The sequence below is a fragment of the Suricata suricatta genome, chromosome 2, assembly GCF_006229205.1.
Source record: "Suricata suricatta isolate VVHF042 chromosome 2, meerkat_22Aug2017_6uvM2_HiC, whole genome shotgun sequence".
Taxonomy (NCBI): domain Eukaryota; kingdom Metazoa; phylum Chordata; class Mammalia; order Carnivora; family Herpestidae; genus Suricata; species Suricata suricatta.
This window is the reverse complement of record NC_043701.1, coordinates 150,421,762-150,445,433: the sequence shown is the minus strand read 5'-3', so window position 1 is coordinate 150,445,433 and position 23,672 is coordinate 150,421,762. Positions and strand designations below refer to the sequence as shown.

Sequence of the window (23,672 nt, the reverse complement as noted above, 5' to 3'; positions counted from 1 at the left end):
AACATTTTGTGCGACTGATGCTAAAATATTTTAAGTTAAATTTTTAAGGAAAATACATTTAAAAGGAAACCTGGCATTCATCTGGTAAACAAATCATTAAGAGGTGAAGAGCTCACTTCTCCTCAACAAGAGCACCACATCCTAACCCCAAGGCAGCACACAGAGGCCAAACTAAAAGTCTTTGTGTAAGATCGGACCCCACATTGGGTTAAGACATAAAAATCAGACATATGCTCGGTTCATACCCAGTGCAGGACACAAATACTGGAGTCTTTTCTTTGTTCTACAATATATAGTAATCACAGTTAAATGAATGAGCCAGACATCAAGATGTGATTTCCGCTGATTTATGCCTGCCCCAAATAGTCTTCACCAGGCAGATCACATGTAGTTTCACAGCAATAACCTGTTGATGGCAGTGATGCAGACCCTCTTTCTGTCTAAGCAAATCTGTTGTTATGATGCAAGCTTTTGCTGATTCACAAAGATGCTTTGGCAAGTGTATCAGCCCCTGCAGTGGCAGTGCATGCTTTTGATGGATGGCAAGCAATATAATATGTTGATTTATTCAGTATCTTCCTATGTACTGTCTAAATTCCACAGTCTAAAGAAACAGCCATGGCTCTAGACATTAAATTGATTGATTCCATAAGGATCTACTGCTAGAGTTGTAACAGCATCCAAAGGAACCACCATAGAAAAGATCATTTTGCCCATTTTATTGTCAAAAATTTGATGTATCTCTCTTCATTAGCAGTTTTTATAACAGAAGTATGGGATGATTTACTACTCTGTTAATGTGTTTATTGAATTTTAAACCAGACTCTATCTGTGATGAAATCATCACCAATGACTGATATTTCTAAATCATAAATTAACTGTTCTGCCAGTGTTGAAAGAGGTCACCACGTGAACTGGATCCGAGTTGGAGAGTGAACCGATGTTAAGTATTGCACACTCTTTGTCTCTATTATAAGGGCAGACACCTGGCAATTTTTTCTTCCAGATTCTATAACTTAACAGTGCCACCTGCTGACCAAGACAGTAACTGACTTTTATATAATGGGGAGAACTCCCAGACACGAAAAGTGGACAAAAGAATCTACACAGTCTCAAAGCCGGACTGGCCTACCCCTGTGAGCTAGGGACGGCCTGCCTCCTGCCTGGCCCACTGCCCAGAGGGCCTGTCTGGGGCTGGACACCTGGTCCTCTTCCTGCAGGAGAACTCCCAAGGATTTTAGAAGTAGACTCTAAAACACTTTAACCTGGGCCATGGATACAAAAATGAAATTTTAACAACTGTATATAAGGGTGAAAAAGTGAATTTTTCTGGACATGCATCAAATTCTCCAAGGGTTCTATTGCCCTCCATAGGCTAAGAACCACTTTCTCTAAGATCTCCTCAGCAATCTCTGGAAGGCTTCTAAATATAAATGCGAATCTTACTCCATAATTAAGTATTAAAGGGAAAGAAAAATGGGCAAAGAACCTAAAATGGCAATTTATTGACTAAAAAAATACATGATTTACAAACATGAATAGAATATACATTCAGAAAGTACTCAAAATTCAAGTGTATCACTCTATAATTACAAAGTCAATACCTCATCGACTAGCACCAGGTGAAGAAACAGTACATGGCTAGGTACTCCAGAGCTGTCCACAAGACCCCTCCCACACGTATATGCCCCTCCTCTACAAAAGTTACCATTATTCTGACTTCCATTGCCATACGTCAATTTTACCTAGTTTCAACCTTTATATAAACAGAAATATACATGTTCTTCTTGGTGTCTGGGTTCTTTTACTAAATATCATCTATATTGTTGCTTGTGGTAGTTTATTTTCATTGTTATATATTATTCCATTGTATCAATATACTACAGTTTATTCATGATTTTGCTGATGGACTTTTGGAGTTTTCCCAGCTTGGACAATGCTATGAATACTCTTGTACATGTATTTCTTTTTTTTTTATTTTAAAATTTAAGTTTATTTATCTTGAGAGCAAGCGAGCAGAGAAGGAGCAGAGAAGGGGCAAAAGGAGAGGAAGAGAGAGAATCCCAAGCAGGCTCTGCACTGTCAGGGTGGAGATTATGAGATCATGACCTGAGCCAAAAACAAGAGTCATACTCTTAACTGATTGAGCCACTAAGGCGTCCCGCGGTTGTATTTTGAAGGTAGAGTTAATAGAAATTTCCTGATAAGTTGGATATGGAGGATAGAAAAAGAGAGGAGACAAGGATGTGTCTGAGTGTTTGGCCTAATCAACTTTATGGCTAGAACAGTCATCAACTGAGATAAAAACTGGGCAACTAGTTTGAGAGAGATCATGAGTTTTATTTGGACATGTTACATTTAAGATGTCTATTATACATCCAATATGTCAGGGAGGCAGCTGGAGTTCAAGAAAGAGGTCTGAGTCATTGATATAAATATGGGAGTTTTTGGCCAATGATGGTGTATTTTAAGGGTCTAATTAGGAAAGAGAAACTACACTGTTATTTGAATGGGAAAGTTTACATTAAAACTTATTAGCTACAACAGGGGATTAGAGCAATGGGGTATGGCTAGTAAGAGAACTCTAAAGAATATTAAGAGCAGATCTGAGGAGTAGCCACTAACCTAGGGCAGAGATAGAGGGCCCAGGAAGAGTCCCACTCCTCACCCCCAATCTCCATCTGCTGAGATCTAGACCTCATTGAAGGAGTATGGCCATGGCCCACTGGGTCAGGGTGGTCCCTATGAGGCTGTACCACTGGAACTTGTTGGAATTTCCTCTCCAGGTGCTACGGAAAAGGTAGGTGTCTTAGGGAGTCACTCCATGACGACAAAAGTACCAGGAGGTGGGGGAAGTGGGAGAAAGAGTGGAGCACTGCTGGTCACCACATGCTGGAGGAGCTGGCCCTGGAGAAATGACAGCCTGCAGAAGCCTGGCCAAGGAGCAGAACCAGAAAGCCTGCTCCTACAAGGTCTCTCCACTGCCCTCTACCGACAAAACAACAGATATGCCAGCGTCAAAGGAAAAATGTTTGCAGAGTAGGCAATGAACAATGAATTTGTAGCGGAGATACAATAAATTGTTAACTGATACAGGTGACAAATAAAATTACTCGACAGAATGAGATCACCTAGGGAATAAGTATAGTCACAGAAGACCAAAGGCTGAGCCCTGCAGAATGCCTTTAACTTAAGCATGTGAGGTAGGAGTGGAAGAATCTTTAGCACAAGGCTGAGAAGGAGCAGCCAAGATTGTGAAAGGTGTGCTGGGCGCAAAGAGAATCTAATAGAGAATGGGAGAAAAGGAACTGGGAAACATATTGACAATTCTTTTGTGAAATTTTGCTACAAAGGGGCACAGAGAACACATGTAGTATCTGTTACAGGTAGTGGGGCCAAGAGGAGTGTTTTTGGAAGAGGAGAGAAATAACTGCCTATTTTAAGATGATGGGAATAGTCCAGTAAAAACTGATGTTTGTCGCTTTCCTGAGTCTAATGGTGCTGACAAAAGCCGGGAATTACAGCACTAAAGAAGTCCAAGAGGGATGCCTGGATGGTTCAGTTTGGGATATGACTTAGGCTCAGGTCATGATCTCGTGATTTGTGGGTTCGAGCCCCGGTTCGAGCTACGTTGACAGCTCAGAGCCTGGAGATTGCTTCGGATTCTGTGCTCCTTTCTCGCTCTGTCTCTCCCCTGCTTTTGTTCTCTCTCTCTCTCTCTCTCTCTCTCTCTCTCTCTCTCTCTCTCTCTCTCTCTCTCTCTCACACACACACACACACACACACACACACACAGACATAAAAAAACATTTACAAAAAAATTTTAAGTCCAAGAAATGTCCAGCTCTTGTCATCTTTAAGGATGAGCAGGCAGATGTGTCAGAGAGAATTCCAACCGTGGGATATTCCATCAGGCCACGGAGGGTCGCGATGCCAGAGGCATTCGGAGGGGACTGGTGCCGTGAATCCGGTTGACCAGGGATACATATATTACTACGTCTTTCGTCCTTCACCAAGAACGGACCCGGGCCGCACTGTGCACAGCCCCCGGGGAACCCGGGGGTGCTCGGCGCACGCTGCTCAGAATCCCAGTATTTGCAGCGTGGCTGCTGTCCCAGCCGGGCGGGGCTCGCGGCGGAGTGGGGCGTGGTTTCAGGTTGGCTCACTGCGCAGTCGTCTCCTGCGCCCCTCCTCAGCCAATCAGGAGCCTTCCTTCAGGCTTTCCGAGAGTCGCCCTTAGGTCGGTCTCTTTCTTTGGCCTCCCTGTTTCCTGCCGGAATGCATAGTCCGCGCGTTGGGTGTATTTCCGTTTCCGGTGCTGTCCATGCGGGCCTGAGAGGCAGCAGTTGTGAACCCGGTAACTGCCGCGGGCTAGGAGAGGCGGTGGTGGTGGGGTCTCCGGAGTCTGGGGTCCTGAGAGCTTTGCGAGTCGCACATCGCGAGGTCCTTCAGGACAGTCTTTGCCCCTGAAGAGCGTCTCAGGCGCTCAGGGGGACAGTCACGTCGTTGGGGGAGGCTGAATGAATTCGTGCGGAGAGTCGGGACTGAGTGGGGAGGTGACAGGGAGAAGTGAGAGGTCGTTTCTTGGCGGGGTAATCCTAGCAGGTGACTTAGACCTGAGCTAGATCTATTGATTCCCAATTGTGCTTTTCCCATCCCTTTCCCCGCCTCCTCCTACCCCACTTTGAAAGTGCGAAAAGTGTCAGTGCAAGTTCGGGACCAAAATAAAGTAGAGAAGAAAAACAATGTCCCTAACACATAGCTGTTTAGTTTCAAAGCGTTCTTGGAACTCGGCTCCCCTAATTCCTGGGTAGTGTTCCTTGACGTTATGCTGGTATACGTGGCCTTTCTGTTTGTGTGTCCGTGGAAAATCTCTGATTGCCTAAGTGCAGCCTTCTGACGTCTCGCTTACTGCAAGGCTTGGAAGATACTAGTTTGGATTTTCTTTGCTAGTCAGATAACAGCTGTAGCCCTCTCCTGGCACAATGCCTAGTCCGTCATGGGCAGACACAAGTGTTTATTGAGTTGAAATTAAATCAGAACCTTAACTGAGTGAAGTTACTTTTTGTTTTGTCTTGTTGTTTTGTTTAATTAACCAAGTGCTCGGATTGTATACAGCCTGGTTTTCTAAAAAAGCTAACTGAATCCGATGGTTCTCAATTTAGGGGCCATGAATTCCTGGTATGCTCAGAAATCTTTGTAAGGGTTTCTGCGAAATCCACGTGGTCCCCAGGCATCAGCCACAGTCACCCATATCTCACACATCTGGATGTTACTGCTTTTTTTTTTAAACGTATATGCATGATTATTGTAATTTAAAAGTTTTACAGAATCAACAGGTACTAAAAAGTAACAATGCTATCATGTTTGAGGGTCATTAAAATGCTTTAAGTTTTAAAAAGAAAATGTCTTAAAAAATAGTTTAAGTTTGGAAACCACTTCATTAGTCCATTTGATATTTAATGTTGAGCTGTCCAGTGTGGTAACTGCTAGTCACATATGGCTATTTAAATTTAGAATGGAGTTAACTAAAATTATATACAATTTCAGTGTCTCAATTTCACTAGATACATTTTAAGTTCTCAAAGCCACATGTGGTTAGTGGCCACTGTGTTGGAAAGTATAGATATAATCCAGTATTTGCATCATTGAAGAATTGGGCAGTGCTGATATAGACACTTAAGACGAATAAAAAGTAATTTAAGCAGAAGTAACTAATTTAATTCTAGCATAACAGATAGGAAATTAGGGATTGTATTAATCAATTTCTATCCTTGTGTGAATACATATCTCTGCATTAAGAAATAAATGAAATTTACTGTTTTCCCTTGGGTGTTGTCTGAATTGTAAAATGCTTCTCCCCCTTCCCTGCCTCATCAGTATAGGTTTGAGTTACTTGTGAATTGGTAAAAAAAAAAAAAAAAAAAAAAAGCCACTATGGAGACTAAGGACCAGAAGAAACACAGAAAGAAAAACAGTGGGCCCAAGGCTGAGAAGAAAAAGAAACGGCATTTGCAGGATCTCCAAATTGGAGATGAGGAAGATGCCCGGAAGAGAAACCCCAAAGCTTTCGCAGTCCAGTCTGCTGTGCGGATGGCTCGATCCTTTCACAGGTATGTTTAGCTGGGGTTGAGTTGTCCTTCCATTTATTCTTTTTATGTTTATTTATTTTTAAGTATTTATTTCTTTATTTTGAGAGAGACAGAGATAGCACAAGTGAGGGAGGGGCAGAGAGAGGAGAGAGAGAAAATCTCAAGCTGGCCCTGCACTGCCAGTGCAGAGCGTGATGCAGGGCTCGAACGCATGAGGCTGTGAGATCGTGACATGAGCTGAAAGCCAGTCGGACGCTTAACCTACTGAGCCACCCAGGCATCCTGCCATTTATTCTTTTTAAATAGTAGGAGCCTCCCCATATGATGCTTGGACTCTTGAGTCTTTAACAACTTTGAAGGGCATGAAGTTGCATGTGATACTCCTTTTACTAAAATGTGAGCATGTAGTCTTCCCTGTGGAAGCCACTTTGCCTCCAGTATCAGCCCATCGATTGGCTTTCTTTTGCCCAAGAGTTTTTCTTTATAGAATTTGTTTTGTAGTAATAGGCATGCTTGTATTTTTTTTCTGAATTTGTTTCATATAACACATAGTAATAAATAGTTTTATATAATGATTCCTTATTATATGCCAGGCAGTGTAGTTTAAATATCATTGAATTAAATTATCCTTATAGGAGAGCCAAATTTAACCCAAAGCCTCTGCTGCTGTTCATTGTGATCTTCTGCCTGCATGTTTACCTTTTTTTTTTAAACTATTACAATCATCTAATTAAACAATCAGATTTAAGGTGTGTATAGCTCTCAGTACTCTGTACTGTTGAAGTCAGTCTGTTACATATTTACTGAAGGGGTGGGGTCATTTGGATTTGGCCTAGAAGTTAACCAGTTAGTTGTATACATGTTGTCTGTCCTGCTCTCTTTTAAAAATCTTTACTTACAAGGATGATGCCTTTCTTATTTTGAAAGTAGATTTACTTTTTTTTTTTTTCTTGTTACAAAAAGGACTCAGGATTTGAAGACAAAAAAGCATCACATTCCGGTGGTTGATCGAACTCCGTTAGAGCCCCCACCAATAGTGGTGGTGGTGATGGGGCCTCCAAAGGTTGGGAAGAGCACTCTGATCCAGTGCCTAATTCGGAACTTCACCAGGCAGAAACTGACAGAGATCAGAGGCCCTGTCACGATCGTGTCAGGTAGGAGTGTGCTACCCCAGGCTGAAATGGCATATGTTGTCTGAGGGACAGGCAGGTCTTTGTTGAACATTTCTAAATGTTAAAGTAATACTGTCACTTCATATTACCTCTCTTGTGCTAAGCTGGCTGTAGTTTCAAAAAAGGATATATTCCCAGAGATAATAACGATGTAGATGTATACCCTAGTCTCAACGCTACACGGATTTGTCATCCTTGGAAGGTTTGGCAGGCCTGGGCACCCTGGGTTGGTCCTGGTGAGCACCTTTTTTTTTTTTTTTTTTTTTTTTTTAACAGGAGTGAGTATCTGGTGTGTCAGGCTTACCCGCTTGTCCTCATGAGGCCACGCTGTTACGGAAGTGAGGAGGTTTTCCTCTCTTTTTCTGTGAGAATCTGCCTGCTCAGGGAGATGGTGACATTTCTGTTTGAGGGAAAGTGAAACAAATTCCCAAAATGTCGGTGGAAGAATCTAGAATTTCTTTGTTGTTGTTTTTCAAGACTTTATTTTTAAGTAATCTTTCCACCCAAATGAGGTTCAAACTCACAACCCTGTGATCAAGAGTCACATGCTCCACCTACTGAGCCAGCTAGGTGCGTCTGAAATTCTCATGACAGCAGTAATGTAGTTGGATTGAGACTTTCCTTATCTTAGATATTCCTATTATTTTAACTGATTTCTGTTTAGTTTTCTTTTTTTCTTTCTTTATTTTTTAAAGTAAACTCTACCCCAATGTGGGGCTTGAACTCATGATTCTGAGATCAAGAGTCGCATGGGGGCGCAGTTGGTTAAGCGTCCAGCTTCGGCTCAGGTCATGATCTCACAGTTCGTAGGTTCAAGCCCCGCGTCAGGCTCTGTCCTGACAGCTCAGAGTCTGGAGCCTGCTTCAGATTCTGTATCTCCCTCTCTCTCTCTCTGACTCTCCCCTGCTCGCGTTGTCTCTTTCTGTCTCTCAAAAATAAAAAACATAAAAAAAATTAAGAAAAAAAGAGTTGCATGCTCCAGCCGAGCCAGCCAGGTGCAGCCCCTCCTGCCCCCTTTTTTTTGAGAGAGAGAAAGAGGGCACAAGTGAGTGAGGTGCAGAGAGAGAAGGCAGAAGAGAGAATTCCATGAGGGATAGTGAGAGAGAAGCAGGGCGCACGCAGAGCAGGACTCATGTTCACCCAAAGTGGGGCTTGTGTTCACTAGAAGTGGGGCTCGAGCTTACCCAAAGCCAGGCTCGAGCTCACCCGAAGTGGGGCTTGTGCTCACCTGAAGCGGGGCTCGAACTCACAAACCGTGAGGTCATGACTTGAGCTGAAGTCAGGTGCTTAATGATGAGCCACCCAGGCGCCCAAAGTCTTTTTTTTAAGTAACCTCTAACCTCAACTTAGGGCTTAACTCCTGACTCTGAGATCAGGAATAGCAGATTGATTTCTTTCCATTTAGAAACAACGATTGTTCCATGAAGATTGTTACATTAGGTTTGAGGCTGTTTTTAGCTATAATGATACCATGGGGAACTTTGACAAAGAGAAGAGTTGGCCGAACAGCAGGATCGCGGTCAGCATGAAGCCTGCGTGTCTGCCCATTCCAGTCAGAATTTTACCTGTTTGAGCACTTTATTCTTATAGGTAGACTTTTAGTATTGCGTTAAAGTTAGAGAGTACAGCAAGAAAACCAAGGTGGAATTTATCAATTTTCTCTTATAAAATTGAACTTCTGACATATTTCTTTAAGTGTGTATGGTGCTTTACTAGATACAATTAAAAATAGTAACTAGCATTAATGGCTATATTTTGCCAAGGTTTTTAAAAAAAAAAAACAGTTACGTTTGTGTCTTTTTTTCCCCTTTCTTTCTCTGCCTTTATTTTTTCTTGGGGCGGGGGAGGAGAGGGGAGGTGTAGACGGGAGGTGGGAAGACCCGGTTGATTCCGTTTGTGTTTTTTATAGGTAAAAAGCGCAGACTTACCATCATTGAATGTGGGTGTGACATTAACATGATGATTGATCTGGCTAAAGTGGCAGATTTGGTAAGTCAGTAGGGGAAGTGTGAATTTCTGATGAGGACTTAACAGCAGTGTGTAGGTGATTTATCTTATATATTATGTTGAAGGAAAGAAAAGCTTATGATTTTTGAAGGAATGATGAGTATGATCAGGGATACCATAGATGTGTTTGAATTGATGATGATGACTGTTATAATAAAAATGGAAGGTGCACATTGAAATGTATTCTCAAATCTAAAAGCAGATTGCAGAGAACACCTTTAATGATCATAGCTAATTAAGATACGTGTACAGATAGACATACTGACATACAAATATATAATAGTAAATACTATTTCTTGGATTCTAATGAGGCACTGTGCTAACACCTTTCTAGAAATTTAGCTCATCTAATCCCCCAATATGCCTTGGAGGTAAGTAGGTATTTTCTCCAGTTTACATAGGATGAAATGGAGGTCCCAAAAGTTAAGTAGTTTGATTCTGCTCTTGATGGTACCAGAACCTCTGTTTTTTTCTTTCTTTTTTTTTAATTTTTAAAAGTTTATTTTTGAGAGAGAGAGAGAGTGTGTGTGTGTGCAGGTGAATTGGGAGGTGCGGAGGGGGGGAGAGAATCTCAATGTCAGCACAGACCCAGACACAGGGCTTGAAACCACAAACCTTGACGTAAGCTGAAATCAAGTTGGACGCTTAATTGACTGAGCCATCCAGGAGCACCCAGAACCTCTGTTCTTAATGAATGTACAAAATAAGTACGTGAATAGCCTTTGAGAAGTTGTCAGAATTTGTAATAGAAAATCTGGACAGTATGCAGCATGTGGAAATTGTGTCGCTTTGATTGCATTTAATGATAATGTTCATTAATTTTTTTTTTCTTTTTTAAGTTCATTTATTTTGAGAGAAAGAGAGCAAGTATGAGCAGGGGAGGAGCAGAGAGAGATGGAGTGAGAATCCCAAGCAGGCTCCAAGCTGTCAGTGCAGAGCCCAATGCAGGGCTCAAACCCACAGACCATGAGATCATGACTTGAGCTGAAATCCAGAGTCAGATGCTTAAAACTAACTGAGTCTTCCTAATTACATTTTAAATTAGCAAAACTAAATCCAATAAAAAAAAGTAAAGCCATGTTGATTAGGAAGATTGGGGTGACAGAGGTCTTTTTTTGTTTGTTTTTGGTTCAGTAATTTCTGGAAACCTGTTTGGTGACAAAGAGCTACAGATTTTATCCTTTGGCCTAGGAAGCCTTCTCAAGTAGAAAATAAAAAGTAATTTAATGTGAATGTTACAGCAGTGGCATTATAATATCAGGAAACTAAATACCATTCAGATTTTGAACATATAATGCAACTGTTAATTAAATAAATGTTATTGTCAATACAAAATAGTGTAAACTTATTAAATCTTGTGGTTTTGAAATGATTAAAGTAGTTTAGCATATGAGTCACTGGTTTTTTATGTAAAATATACCAAATTCCTAATTATAAAAGCATACACATATTAAGAAAGATGTTTCTCATATACATCTTTTTAAGATTTAGGAACCCATGTATTTGGTAAAATATTCAAATTATACTGCAGAGTACATTGCATGTTTTTCCTGCTCTGATCCCTAGTCTCTCAGTTTCCCTCAAAACAGTATTCTTCTAGAGATAGAAATATCCATGCAACTTTTAAAGCATACACTGTTTATTATATACACAGTTCTGTACTCTGGTTTTTTTCACTTATTGTGTCTTAAAGGTATATAAGTACTGTAGCTCAGCTTCATTCTTTTAAGTATTTTGTTGTATGTACCATAATTCATTTAACCTGTCTTATGTTGATTGCTCTGCTCTGGGTTATCATAAAGCCTCGTAAGTTACAGCAAAGACACATACAGTACATGGATTTATGTATATGTGCACGTGTGTGCATTGAAGGAATAACACGGGCTTCATTTATCTTTAGTTGACAAGATTGTCAGCTAAGGGACTGTTTGCTACCTATTCTTCTGATTCTACAATGAACTGCTTGCCCCTTGGCACGCTGTGGTGTCAGATGGGTTGTAGGGAAATGCCCGTGCAAGCTCCCTCGTCTGCAGCCCGTTCTGGCGGTGCAGAAGAACTGCGCCAGCTTGGCCCGGGCTCTGCAGCGGCAGTGGCACTTCCTCGTGGGGCTTGGCAGCCCAGCTTCATGTATTTTGTGCTTTAGGATTATAAATATTCCCTAATTTAACCAAAGATAAGTTTTTCTGTTTCTGTGTGTATGTGTGTTTTTAATTAGCTACAGAAAAGTGAGAGCAGGCATGTCTTTAATACGTTGTTAAAACTAGAAGTTTCTTACCTCTCCTAGAAGAATCAACTCTGAAGTTATTTTGCATGTTCGAAGAGTCAGAATTTTATTGTTTTTTTAAATGTTTATTTATTTTTAAGAGTAAGAGAGCCAGTAGAGGAGGGCCAGAGAGAGAGAGAGAGAGAGAGAGAGACAAAATCCCGAGCACGCTCCACACTGCCAGTGCAGAGCCTGACATGGGGCTCAAACTCATAGACTGTAAGATCATGACCTGAGCCCAAATCAGGATTCAGGTATTTAACTGATTGAGCCACACAGGTACCCCTGGAGAGTCAAAATTTTAAAAATTGGTCTTATATGCTTATATTTTCTTAGAATTCATAACCTTACTATTTTTTGACTCAATTCTAAACTAATAGCTTTTTATTTTTAAGTTTCTGAGCCGTTGCATGTTACAAATTGACATAGAAGATAGACCTTTCCTACTGGATACCTCCCAGCAAAAAACTTTTTTCCCCGTTAGAAGACTGAAACAAAAATACTCGGTTTTCTTATATTTTTGTGAGTTTTCATTGATCTCCACTTTGTCCTATTTTTTGGATGTCAGAGATCTGTTATTTGGTTTCCCTGTTAGAGACCTGTGATTTGGCTTAAAAATACCTTATACAAAACTTTATTTCTTGAAGTGAGGACTCATTCAGGTGAGGGTCAAGTTAGACTTAGCTTTTTTCAGAGTTATTTCTAGTACATCCAAATTCTTGAAGTGGAAGTGTATATTGCGGTGGTTATTGCCTCATGGTTGCATCTGTTGTGATGATCCCTGAGTAATCCTTTGGTATAGTCTACAATAGGAGTTGGCAAACTTTTTCTGTAAAGGGCCAGATGGTAAAGATCTTAAGCTTTGCAGGTCTTACTTTTTCTTGGAACTACTTAACTTTGTAGTTGGAGTGCAGACACAGGTGTAGGCAATACATAAATATATTAATGTGGCTGTGTTCTAATAAAACTTTAGTTATAAGACAAGTCATGAGTCAGATTTGGTCCACGGACCATAGTTTGCTTATGGTCTATTTTGGGAAGTTTCCTTGAGTAATTGTGTTTTCTGTTTTTAGGTTCTGATGCTTATAGATGCCAGCTTTGGGTTTGAAATGGAAACATTTGAGTTTCTAAACATCTGTCAAGTACATGGCTTTCCTAAAATTATGGGCGTTCTCACTCACTTAGATTCTTTCAAGTATAATAAACAACTGAAGAAGACAAAGAAGCGATTAAAACACCGGTTCTGGACAGAAGTCTACCCGGTAGGAAGAGAATTAATTATTGAATACTAACACTATAATCTTTAAAAAAAAATAGGAGGAGAAGAACTTAACAAACATCCCTTTAGGATTCACCTTTGGAGTTTCCTTTATACATCTGTTCTTAATCCCTGCAGATTTTCCTCAAAACAGTCTGTATTTCAGAACTCTTGGTGTATCTCATTTGTCTCTGTAGCCTCCCAGCACCAGGCAGTATCTGGCTCTAAGTATTTTAGATTTGTGATTATTTACGAGAGTTTGTCTGAAGTTTCTCCTGATTCTAGGAGCAGCAACTACAGTGCACACATATTGCCACTCCACCCTCCCCTGCATACTGCTGTGGCTCAACAGTCAGAGCATTTTTCATGTGTCTAGGAGCCTCACTGCCGTCTCTGTGCAGTACTCCAGACAGACTCCCCTGCTTGACTGGAGAGCAGTCTTGAAGCTCTGTGTATTTGTAGTTCTGACCGTACCAAGCCTTTACAAGATGGGTCCTGAAAGAGGCGGAGAAGTTCAGGAAGCATTGATGAGTGGCTTGCAGAAGTCCCCCTTAGGGTTGCTTCTTATTTACATGTCTTTATTTTGACAAGAATTTAATTGAAATTTAATTTTTTGCTTTCTTAATGTTTAGGGTGCTAAGCTGTTCTACCTTTCTGGAATGGTACATGGAGAATATCAAAACCAAGAAATTCACAATCTGGGCCGTTTTATCACAGTTATGAAGTTTAGGCCGCTTACGTGGCAGACCTCTCATCCCTATATCCTGGCAGATAGGTAAGAAGTGCATCTGCAGTTTGTCTTCCTGGCCTGTATACTTCATAGCTACAAAGGTTAGAAAAAGCAGTAGTAGAGCTTACTTTGTGCTTACTTTTTAATAGTAAGGGGGCAGTGTAGTTGGTGGAAGTTACCTATTTTTTTGTGTCATTACCTAAAAGGTGCTGTGGCTTCAGGAGTAAAGGATGAATCATTTAGAAAAATGTGAAGATTTGGGGACATTTAAGGCTACAAAATGTGGTCCTATCCTACTTTTTGAACCTTAATTTTCAATGATAACTGTCTTTGGATCATGGTGCTCCGGTCACCCAGATGTGTCCTGTGCTTTCTTTCCTTTATGCCTTTTTTGAAATTGTCTTCTGAACCTGGAATCCCTTTTCTCTACTTGCCGGAATTCAAGGCACACCAAAAAACCCAGATGAAAGCTTAAGCCTCTTCCATGAAGGGTTTTTCTGGATATGTTCTCATCTCTTCTTGACCCCTGGTGCATGTTACTTCCCATTTCTGGTGTCTTACTCTCAGAACGTGTATCACATAGAGCCTAAGCACAATATAATCATGTGTTTGCTTCTTTTCCTCTGGTAGATGGTGAACCGTGCTTCCTTTTTTCTGTATTTTCTATAATTTTCTAAACAGTGCGTTTAGTGAACTAGTGAATTTAATCCATCTTTGACACATGAAGGGAGGTACAAGAACTTTGACATTTACTTCTGCCATATGATTGGGTTTTATTTTTCTAGGATGGAAGATTTGACAAACCCAGAAGATATTCGAAAAAATATCAAGTGTGATCGAAAAGTATCTCTTTATGGTTATTTAAGAGGAGCACACTTGAAAAATAAAAGCCAAATTCACATGCCAGGTATCCTTTTATTATAAAATATACCATATTTGTAGAACTATTGGGATGACTTACTTCATTTCTCAGGAAAATTGAAAAATGGCCAAGCAAGGTAGAGCTACATTGTTAGAAGTTTTATGACTAGCCCAACTCTGCCTCAGCTCACAGAAGTGTTTAGGTGACCAAATTCCCTCTGCTCTGACGGTGTCAGCTAGCTGGAGAGGCACAGTACCAGGGTCAGTGATAGCCCTGTGGTTGAAGCCTTCCAACTGTGGGCCATGTTTGCCAGCAGTTGATCCACCTGTAGCTGAAGCCGTCTTTCTGTGTCTTCTAGGTGTAGGAGATTTTGCTGTGAGTGATGTCAGTTTCCTCCCAGACCCCTGTGCACTTCCTGAACAACAAAAGAAGCGCTGTTTAAATGAGAAAGAGAAGTTGGTTTATGCACCTCTCTCTGGAGTTGGCGGTGTGCTATATGACAAAGATGCGGTCTATGTTGACCTTGGTGGCAGCCATGGCTTCCAGGAATCGGTGAGAGGAAGGTCACGGAAGTAATGTAGCCAGCTTTTATAGACTGAAGCTTTGTATCTTTATTTGCATTTATGATAAAAGCCACAATGCATATTGTAAATATACAGAATATGCAGTTGTGTAAGGGGAAAGTAAAAGTCATGTGCTCCATTCTGTTGCCAAGACACACAGGGAATCCTGGGTCTTCTAGTGTGAGCATTGCAAGTGGTTGGTGCTCGTACTTACTGTCTCTCATTTTGCACTTTGCTTTATTGCATTTCACCAAGAAATTGCCTTTTTTACAAATTGAAGGTTTGTGGCAACCCTGTATAGAGCAAGTCTATCGGTGCCATTTTTTCCAACAGCATTTGCTCACTTTGTGTCTCTGTGTCACATTATGGGAATTCTAACAATATTTCAAATGTTTTCATTATTATGTTTATTACAGTGATCTGCGATAAGTCATTATTGCTTACTGAAAGCTCAAATAATGATTAGCATTTTTTAGCAAAAATATTTTTAATTAAAGCATGCACATTGCTTTTTTAGACATAATGCTATTGCATACTTAATAGACTACAGTATAGTATAAAGGTACCTTTATGTGCACTGGAAAACCAAAAATTCATCTGGCTCACTTTATTGTGGTAGTTTAGCACCGAACCCACAGTATCTCCAGGGTATGCCTGCACAATATCAGTGTGTTTTCTAGCTCTCTTTGGTCTTTCTCTTTTTTTTTCCCCTCTCTAAACATATACATATTTAGCTAGATTATATTATGTATTTTTTTTTATGTTTTTTATTTATTTTTTTTGAGAGACAGAGACAGCACGATCAGGGGAGGGTCAGAGAGAGGGAGATACAGAATCGGAAGCAGGCTCCAGGCTCTGAGCTAGCTGTCAGCACAGAGCCCGGCGCAGGGCTCGAACCCACCAACGTGAGATCATGACCTGAGCTGAGGCCAGAAGCTTAACCGACCGAGCCACCCAGGCGCCCCTATATTATGTATATTTAGATTATTACATATTACATGTAAATACCACGTATATGTATACATATGTGGTCTTTGTGTGTAGGAGTGTCTGTGAGAGAGAGAGAAGTAATATTATATGGGCTCTAACATTAAATGCCTTTGCAGCTTTTGGGGGGCACCAAAGAATATGTGATTCCATTGTTTCCTGTTAGCATTTGTAGAGCTGCTTTGGTCTTTTTTTAGAGCTGTATGGTATTTTGCTCTGTGGATAAACCTTGTTTATTGAACCAGTTCTTGGAAGTCTTTGGCGGGAGGACACCCCCAGATTCTTCTGGTTTGAAAATTGCCACAGTTAGTACCCTCGAACGTGCAGTTTTGCTCACTGAGAGAGATCTTTCTATGCAATAAATTCCTTGAAGTGAAAATTTTGAATCAAAAGGCAGAATTTTTTTAAATGGACTCCAGATTTTCATTTCTTTATTCTGCAGTGGGGTTTTATTGGGCCAAAATAAATGTTTTCTGTAGCATCAGCACTTACAGTTTGTGGAGCTAAGTATTTAGGTTATCAGTTTGTATACTTCATGAACTTTGGAAAAGTTTAATGAAGACAGACATCTTCAATTTTAGACTTTGTTGTAAGAATTTTCTGTATTTTTTATTTGTTTCTTTTTTTTTTTTCTTTGAGGCAGTAAGAAATGTTTTTAGGAACCGTGTTTAGGATAATTTTGAGAAACTGACTGAAACCGGTGTGTCTCTCTTCAGAAATCTTGTGTATTCCTCACTTTCTCTTTCTTGATGACCTTGACAGGATGAGGTGAGGCCCACCCATGAACTGGTACAGAGTCTCATTTCCACACATTCCACTATTGATGCCAAGATGGCTTCAAGTAGAGTGACACTTTTTTCTGATTCTAAACCGCTGGGGTCAGAAGATATAGATAATCAAGGGTAAGTTTACCATTTTTCTGTTTTTCATTAAAAAAATAGTATATTACAGAAGATTATATCACCTATAATTCTGCCATCAATACACATTTTGGTGGGATGCATTCCAGGCTGGTTTTGTTTTGTTTGCTTTGTACTTAGGTTTCTGAGGGCTTTTCATTTATGTGACATGACATGGTTGTGTTCTTGAAATATTAAACAAGAATCAGTAGTTAACAGACTCAGAATATTCCTCAGGTGTCACAAAATGTTTTCTGTAGGTTACTTTTGGTTTCTTAGGAGACCTGAGGCCACTTGGCTTTCTTATAGTGGCCGAATACTAGAACAGGCAGAGTAAGGAAGCTTGTTCAGGTGGCTGTTGAGAAGCCACTTATCTTATCTCACATCTAAAGGATTCTTTAGATGTGTTGTATTATCTCCTGAGTCACTTTCCACTAATATCTAGCTCATGTGAATTATTCTCAGTCTGGGTTGGGAATTTGTATACCTTGTACATAGTGAGTGTTCAGGTTTTATTGTAGTGATTTATGTATGACTCCCAATAAAAAATCAGTCTGAAAATGATTGAAATTATCTAGTTTATAATTTATTATAAATGTATACAAAGAAAAATTTTTTGGAAAAATTAATCTGCTTCCCTCTAACCAGCAGATACCAGTATAACATGGTAGTTAAGTATAATTTTTTAAATTTATTTACTTATTTTTTTTTTTGAGAGAGAGACAGAGTGAGCAGGGGAGGGACAGAGAGAGAGGGTCAGAGAGAATCTCAAGCAGGCTCCACACTGTTAGCATGGAGCCTGATGCGGGGCTTGAACTCACAAACCATGAGATCATGAACTGAGCTGAAACCAAGAATCGGACACTTAACCAGCTGACCCACCCAGACGCCCCAAGTACAATACTCTTATATGTTATTCTTTCTTCATTTGTTAGCTGGAATTTTTTAACAGGAAGCTCTTATTTCCACGTTTTTATTTAATGTCACTGTTGACTAATTGACTTTTTAAAAAATTCCCTTTGTTACCCATTGCTATCATTCTTTTCTTATGCCTGTGTGGTCCCTTCAGTCTCCTGTGCTTTTTTGGCACTTCCTTGTTAGCTTTTGAGCAGTATTTTGGACACAACAAGATGTTCCAGGCTTACTTTGTACTTTCCTTGCCTTGGATCTGGAGTCAGTCATTTAAGGATCATCTATTTCAAGCTTGAAAATGATCAGTCATGGGACGCCTGAGTGGTTCAGTTGGTTAAGCCTCTGACTCTGGCTCAGGTTATGATCTCATGGTTCTGTGAGTTCGAGCTCTGCATTGGGCTCTGTGCTGACAGCTCAGAGCCTGGAGCCTGCTTCAGGTTTTGTGTCTCCCTCCTCTCTGCCCTTCTGCTACCCATGCTCTGTTTCTCTCTCAAAAATAAATAAACATTTAAAAAATTTTTTTAAATAAAAAAAAGAAAATGATCAGTCTTCTAAAAGATTGATTAAACACTCACTTCCCTTTGGAGATGTTTTTCCCTAATGTCAGAGTTTTTGTTCTTAAAGTTTACCTCTTTATTCTCTATAAGCTCTTTTGAAGAGAGGTGTTAGGGAACTGTTCATGAGTTTGCTTATCATATATTCCAGTATTTATCAAATCATTCCTTTCTGTGTTATGTTATTTACAACCATTCTGTGATATTACCTTGTATTTCTTTGCATAATTATTGACTTGTCATTTTTAGAGTGGCCAATTATTGTACAAATTGAGTTCTTTTGTGTTTACTTGGTAATATAGGCAATGGATGCCAAAAGAAGAAAAGCAGATAGATTTGGAAACTGGTCGAGTGCGTCGGAAAGCCATTTTTGGAGATGAGGAGGATGAGTCTGGAGATAGTGATGATGAAGATGATGAAGAGATGTCTGAAGGCGACAAGTTGGACAATGGCTCTAGTGCTGATGAATCAGAAGAGGAGGTAGATGCTGAGATGACTGATAAAGTGTACATGGCGGGTAAAGGTGTCAAACGGCAGAGACTTGAGATGGATGAAGACAGTGAGGTGGATTTGCCAGCTTTTGCTGATAGTGATGATGACCTTGAGAGGAGCTCAGAGGACGAAGGAGAAGCAGAGGAAGCTGATGAAAGCGGTGAAGAAGAGGATTCCACTGCAGGAAAGAGGGATATTTTAGAATCTAGTGTTGTTGGGGACCGCAGTAAACCGAGACTTTTACAAACTGATGGTTTGAGTGACGGTTTGAATCTGGAGAATCCTTTGACAATCAAAAAGGCAACCCTCACCACTTCAGATTCAGGTCATTGCACAGCTGAAGAGGCGTTTGCATCTGAGGATGAAACTGAAGAAAGCTCCTCTCTCAGTACAGAGGGGGAAGACTCAGAAAATGAAGAGGTTATTAGGAAAAAGTTTCCAAAGTCTTCTAAAGTGGCCAGTGGTCAGAGACTGGGGTCAGAGAACTTAATTGATGAGACCAGTGATGTGGAAGACTTACTCAAAGAAGAAGAAGATTACAAGGAAGAAAATAACTATTCCACAGAAACTTCAGGTGTGCTTACATTTAATGTAGCTGTTGTTATAAACTTGGCACTGAAAATGTTTTACCAGTAGAACATCTACGGGGCGCCTGGGTGGCTCAGTTGGGCATCCAGCTTCCGCTCAGGTCATGATCTAGCAGTTTGTGGGTTTGAGCCTCATATTAGGCTCTGTGATGACAGTTCAGAGCCTGGAGCCTGCTTCAGATTCTGTGTGTTCCTCTCCCTGCCCCTCCCCTGCTCATGCTCAGTCTCTTTCATAAATAAACATTAAAAAAAATTTTTTTAATAGAATATCTACATTTGGGAGTCTGCTGTTTTGGAGATTTTATTGACTTCAAATATTGCTCCTCATAGAAGGATTTCAGGATGACTGCAGAGAGGACAAATAAACAGACTTAACTGCTGTTGGTGTTGATCCTTTTAGGTGCTCTCAAGTGGAAGGAAGACCTTTCCAGGAAGGCAGCTGAGGCCTTTCTGAGGCAGCAACAAGCAACTCCAAACCTTCGAAAGCTTATTTATGGGACAGGTAAGAGCTCTATTTCAGATCCAGAAATGCTTTAGTTTCTTAGAGTGTTTTCTGGAAAGGAGATGAAATTGATTGAAGGATTTGGGTGATTCTTTTGATATCCACATGATATCCCTGGCTGTCATAGTTTGTATGGGGCAGGTGTTTTTAATCATTAGCTCATGGGTTTCCCATAAAACTGTTGATGAGAAGACTCTCCATTATGTCATTTTACACCCTCTATACAAGGTCCTTTGTGAGATTTTTTTGGGGTAGAATTTAGTGCCAGAAAAGAACAAAGTGGTGCATTTGTACTGTGGTCACCAGTTACTGTGTGGTTAAAACAAGGCCAAAGGAGTGTATAGTAGCTAGGAGCGTTAAATCAGAGGGTTGCTGTGTACTGATTTCCATTCAGGGTTTGCCTAAGTACTGTTGGTGATTAGAGACTCAGCAGTCTTTATTTAAGAGAAACTCTTTATTCTGGTTAAAAGTTCTGCCTTTAAATGCCTTTCCTTTCCCCAGCCCCCAATATTTTGTCTCCTTAGAGGACCCTTTGCTGCTTCCTTGCACGAAGGCCTAAATCCTCCAGACATGATGAGCGGTAGTTCCCTGGCCTTTTCTTAGCTTGTAGCGAATGCACTCAGGCACCACCATACCTACCATAAACAGGGACCCTTAGTCCCAGGTCCTTTAGGGTGAAGATTTGTTCTCACCTTTTCATCATGGTGTCTCTTCAGTGACCGAGGACAATGAAGAAGAAGATGGTGATACCAGGGAAGAACTTGGAGGATTGTTTCGTGTCAGCCAGCCTTCGGGAGAATGTAAGCACAAGCTTGACTCTTTGGACTGCTCCAGATTTCATGTGGAGGCGCCCCATGACTGGGATTTAGAGGAGGTAAGGCAGAATATAAATAATATGTTTGAGTTAGGAGACATTTAGGGAATTGTTCTAAAGGACGATTATGTGATTTCAGTATTGCCTATTTGTTACTGGCTTCTCATTTTTGTAAGATAATAGGACATTCCCCGAGATATTGGACTAGATATTTCATACATTCTAAGCAATAATGTGTTTTGAGTTTAGGTAGACTATGTGCATGTATTATAGAGAAAAGGAAAATGTGGATGGTAGTATTAATCTTTATTTTGAAGCATTACACATAAGTTTTCATATATTTGAAATATTTCGTGTTCTATCACTAGGATATACCTCATGTCCCTGAGTTAACGTAATTTCTACAATTTGTAAACAGACAAATCCATGACACTGGTTAGTTTTCTTCCCTTCCCCTGCTCACTATTCTTTAGTCATGCCAGAATTCGTTAAGTTTTCAAATTTACCAGGTTTCTTTCCCGTCTTAGACCTCTTGCCCTTTAGTTTTCTCTTCTGGAATGTTCTGATGTTCTTAAGGCTGGCTGCTGGCTTCTTTCTATCATTCAGTTTAGCTTAAATATCTCTTCTCAAGAGAGGCCCAATGACTATCATATTCTTAATTAAATTCACTGACTAGTACTTAAGCACTTTATAAGATTTTATGTAACTTTTTATTTTTGCAGTAAAACTTCATACAGAATATAGAAAACCACATAAAAACAATCATTTAACTTCATGGATGAGATGAGGACCCTGTAACCACTATGTGTCTGTCCCGGACATAGTCCTCCCTGCAGAAGGAGCCATGACTCTTAGGATAATCATTTCCTTCTTGTCTTCATAATTTCATCCTCTAGGTTTGCGTTAATAAACACCAATAAGTTAGTTTTATCAGATTTTTTGGGGGGGGGGGTTGTTTTTCACTATGCCTTTTCAATCTCTTAATCTGCAAGTCTGCTACATATATCTCTCTGTTTTCTCTTACATTTTATTCGTTTAAGAAACTGACATGTAGAGTTTCTCATATTTTGGTTTTTGTGTATTGTATGTATCCTTAAGTACAGTTTAACAGGCTCCTCTCCTCTGTATTTCTTATAAAACGGTACAGAACAATACCAGTACAACTGTCTGTGATGATGGAAATGATCTGTATATCACTGAGCGACTGTCCAGTGCAGCTGCTTGTGGCTGTGATGTACTTTAAATGTAGTTAGTGAGACATAAGAACAAAGCTTTGAATTTTATTTTAGTTTTATTTAATCTTAATTAGAATGTAAATAACGATGTGGGGTTATAGCTACCCTATGGACAGCACATCTAGAATTTGATTAGATTTAGGTTTGATTTTTTTTTTTTTTTTTTTGGTGTTATTGTTTTGTCAAGAGTGCTTACTAGATTGTGGTGTTCTTAGGAGGCACATAAAATCATCTTATGACTTTAAAATCTGTTGAATCTCAGTGCCTAGCTAGATCCATTAATTTATTAAGGCTGTAAAATTATGATACTCTGTTCAAATTGCTCTTAATTTATTAGCTGGAATACCCTTCTAAAGGGAAACCTCCCCTCATCTACTATTTGGTTACCCAGTTCCATATAAGCAGGATAAATACTTGGTTCTTTTTATTAGTTTTCAGAATGATTCTCCAAGGTGACTTTTTTTTTTAGTGTCATTTTCAACTCATAGAATTTAATATCATTGAGTGTTTCCTTCCACTGAACTTGTTATCCTTGATACTCTCTCATATTTATCCCATATCTGGCCAATGGGTTCCTGGATTCTTTTGACTTGATCCTAGTAGTCTTTGATTGCTTTGTTTCTACCTGATCTGATGAGGTGTTCAAGCATTATCTCGTATACTTCTGATGCCAGACTTGGAAGCAGCCATAAGAAGTTCTAATTTCTTTTAGAAGAAAATGATATTTCAGCATCACAATCTAGGTATAGGAATACACATTGCTATGGACTGGTCATTGTTTCTAGGTCTTTCAGTGATCAGAGCTGGGAGAATTCACAGTTATTTCCAATTCAGCGTTCTTATTTAACTTCTTTTATCTTACATCTGTATCTCTGTTTTTCCACTAGAGAATTAATTCCATTTCATTTTGAAGATGATGAAATTAGAAAATTACTGATTTGCCTTATCTATGTACAAAACAGTATCAGAATAACATTACACGGGTTACTATTAATATGATTACTGAAAACAAAGTATTTTCCTCTGTGTTTCCCCATTACTCTTTTTAAAAGTGGCTACACAGGTTATATTCCCACCAGCAGAGTATGTGGCTTCTGATTTCTCCACATCCTCACCAACACTTGTAATTATTTGTCTTTTTAAATTATTATTATAGCCCTTTGTTGGTGTGAAGTAGTATTTCATTGCAGTTTTGATTTGCCTTTCCCTGATAGCTTATGGTGCTGGGTATCTTTTTTTTTTTTTAATGTTTATTTATTTATTTTGAGAGAGGGATAGAGTGTGAGCAGGGGAAAGACAGACAGAGGGAGAGAGAGAATCCCAAGCAGGCTCTGCACTGTCAGCGCATAGCCTGACATAGGACTCAGACACACAAACCATGAGATCATGACCTGAGCTAAAACCAGGAGTTGAATGCTTAACCAGCTGAGCCACCCAGGCACTCCAGCCATCTTTTCATGTGCCTACTAGCCATTCGAAGAAATGTCTATTCATATTGTTTGCCCATTTAAAAAATTGTGTTGTCTTTTTGTCATTGAGTTGTAAGAGTTGTTTATATATTCAAATTGTCAGATATAGGATTTACAAATCCTTTCTCCCATTCTGTAGATTGTCTTTTCTGTGCCCTTTGAAGTGCAAAGTTTTAAATTCTGATGAGGTTTAACTTGTTTATATTTCTTTTGTTTCTATCTTTGGTATCCTCTCTAGAAAGAACCATTGCCAAATCCAAGATCATGAATCTTT

At 39.8% G+C, this 23,672-nt stretch overlaps 1 protein-coding gene across 3 annotated transcripts in view; it reads left to right on the top strand.

The window, feature by feature from the left end:
• Nucleotides 1–4,282: 4,282 nt before the first annotated feature.
• The window catches only part of BMS1 (BMS1 ribosome biogenesis factor), a 42,030-nt gene continuing 22,640 nt past the window's right edge, over nucleotides 4,283–23,672 (top strand). Inside the window, exons 1-12 of one of the 3 annotated variants that reach the window (XM_029932194.1) lie at nucleotides 4,283–4,357; nucleotides 5,881–6,113; nucleotides 7,056–7,246; nucleotides 9,174–9,253; nucleotides 12,608–12,796; nucleotides 13,425–13,567; nucleotides 14,308–14,429; nucleotides 14,743–14,936; nucleotides 16,697–16,836; nucleotides 18,602–19,365; nucleotides 19,779–19,880; nucleotides 20,597–20,754. In XM_029932194.1, the coding sequence (XP_029788054.1) occupies nucleotides 5,938–6,113; nucleotides 7,056–7,246; nucleotides 9,174–9,253; nucleotides 12,608–12,796; nucleotides 13,425–13,567; nucleotides 14,308–14,429; nucleotides 14,743–14,936; nucleotides 16,697–16,836; nucleotides 18,602–19,365; nucleotides 19,779–19,880; nucleotides 20,597–20,754 (2,259 nt within the window). In that variant the 5' untranslated portion in view covers nucleotides 4,283–4,357; nucleotides 5,881–5,937. The remainder of the gene's footprint in view (nucleotides 4,358–5,880; nucleotides 6,114–7,055; nucleotides 7,247–9,173; nucleotides 9,254–12,607; nucleotides 12,797–13,424; nucleotides 13,568–14,307; nucleotides 14,430–14,742; nucleotides 14,937–16,696; nucleotides 16,837–18,601; nucleotides 19,366–19,778; nucleotides 19,881–20,596; nucleotides 20,755–23,672) is intronic. The other 2 variants (XM_029932192.1, XM_029932193.1) reach the window with 2 other exon arrangements.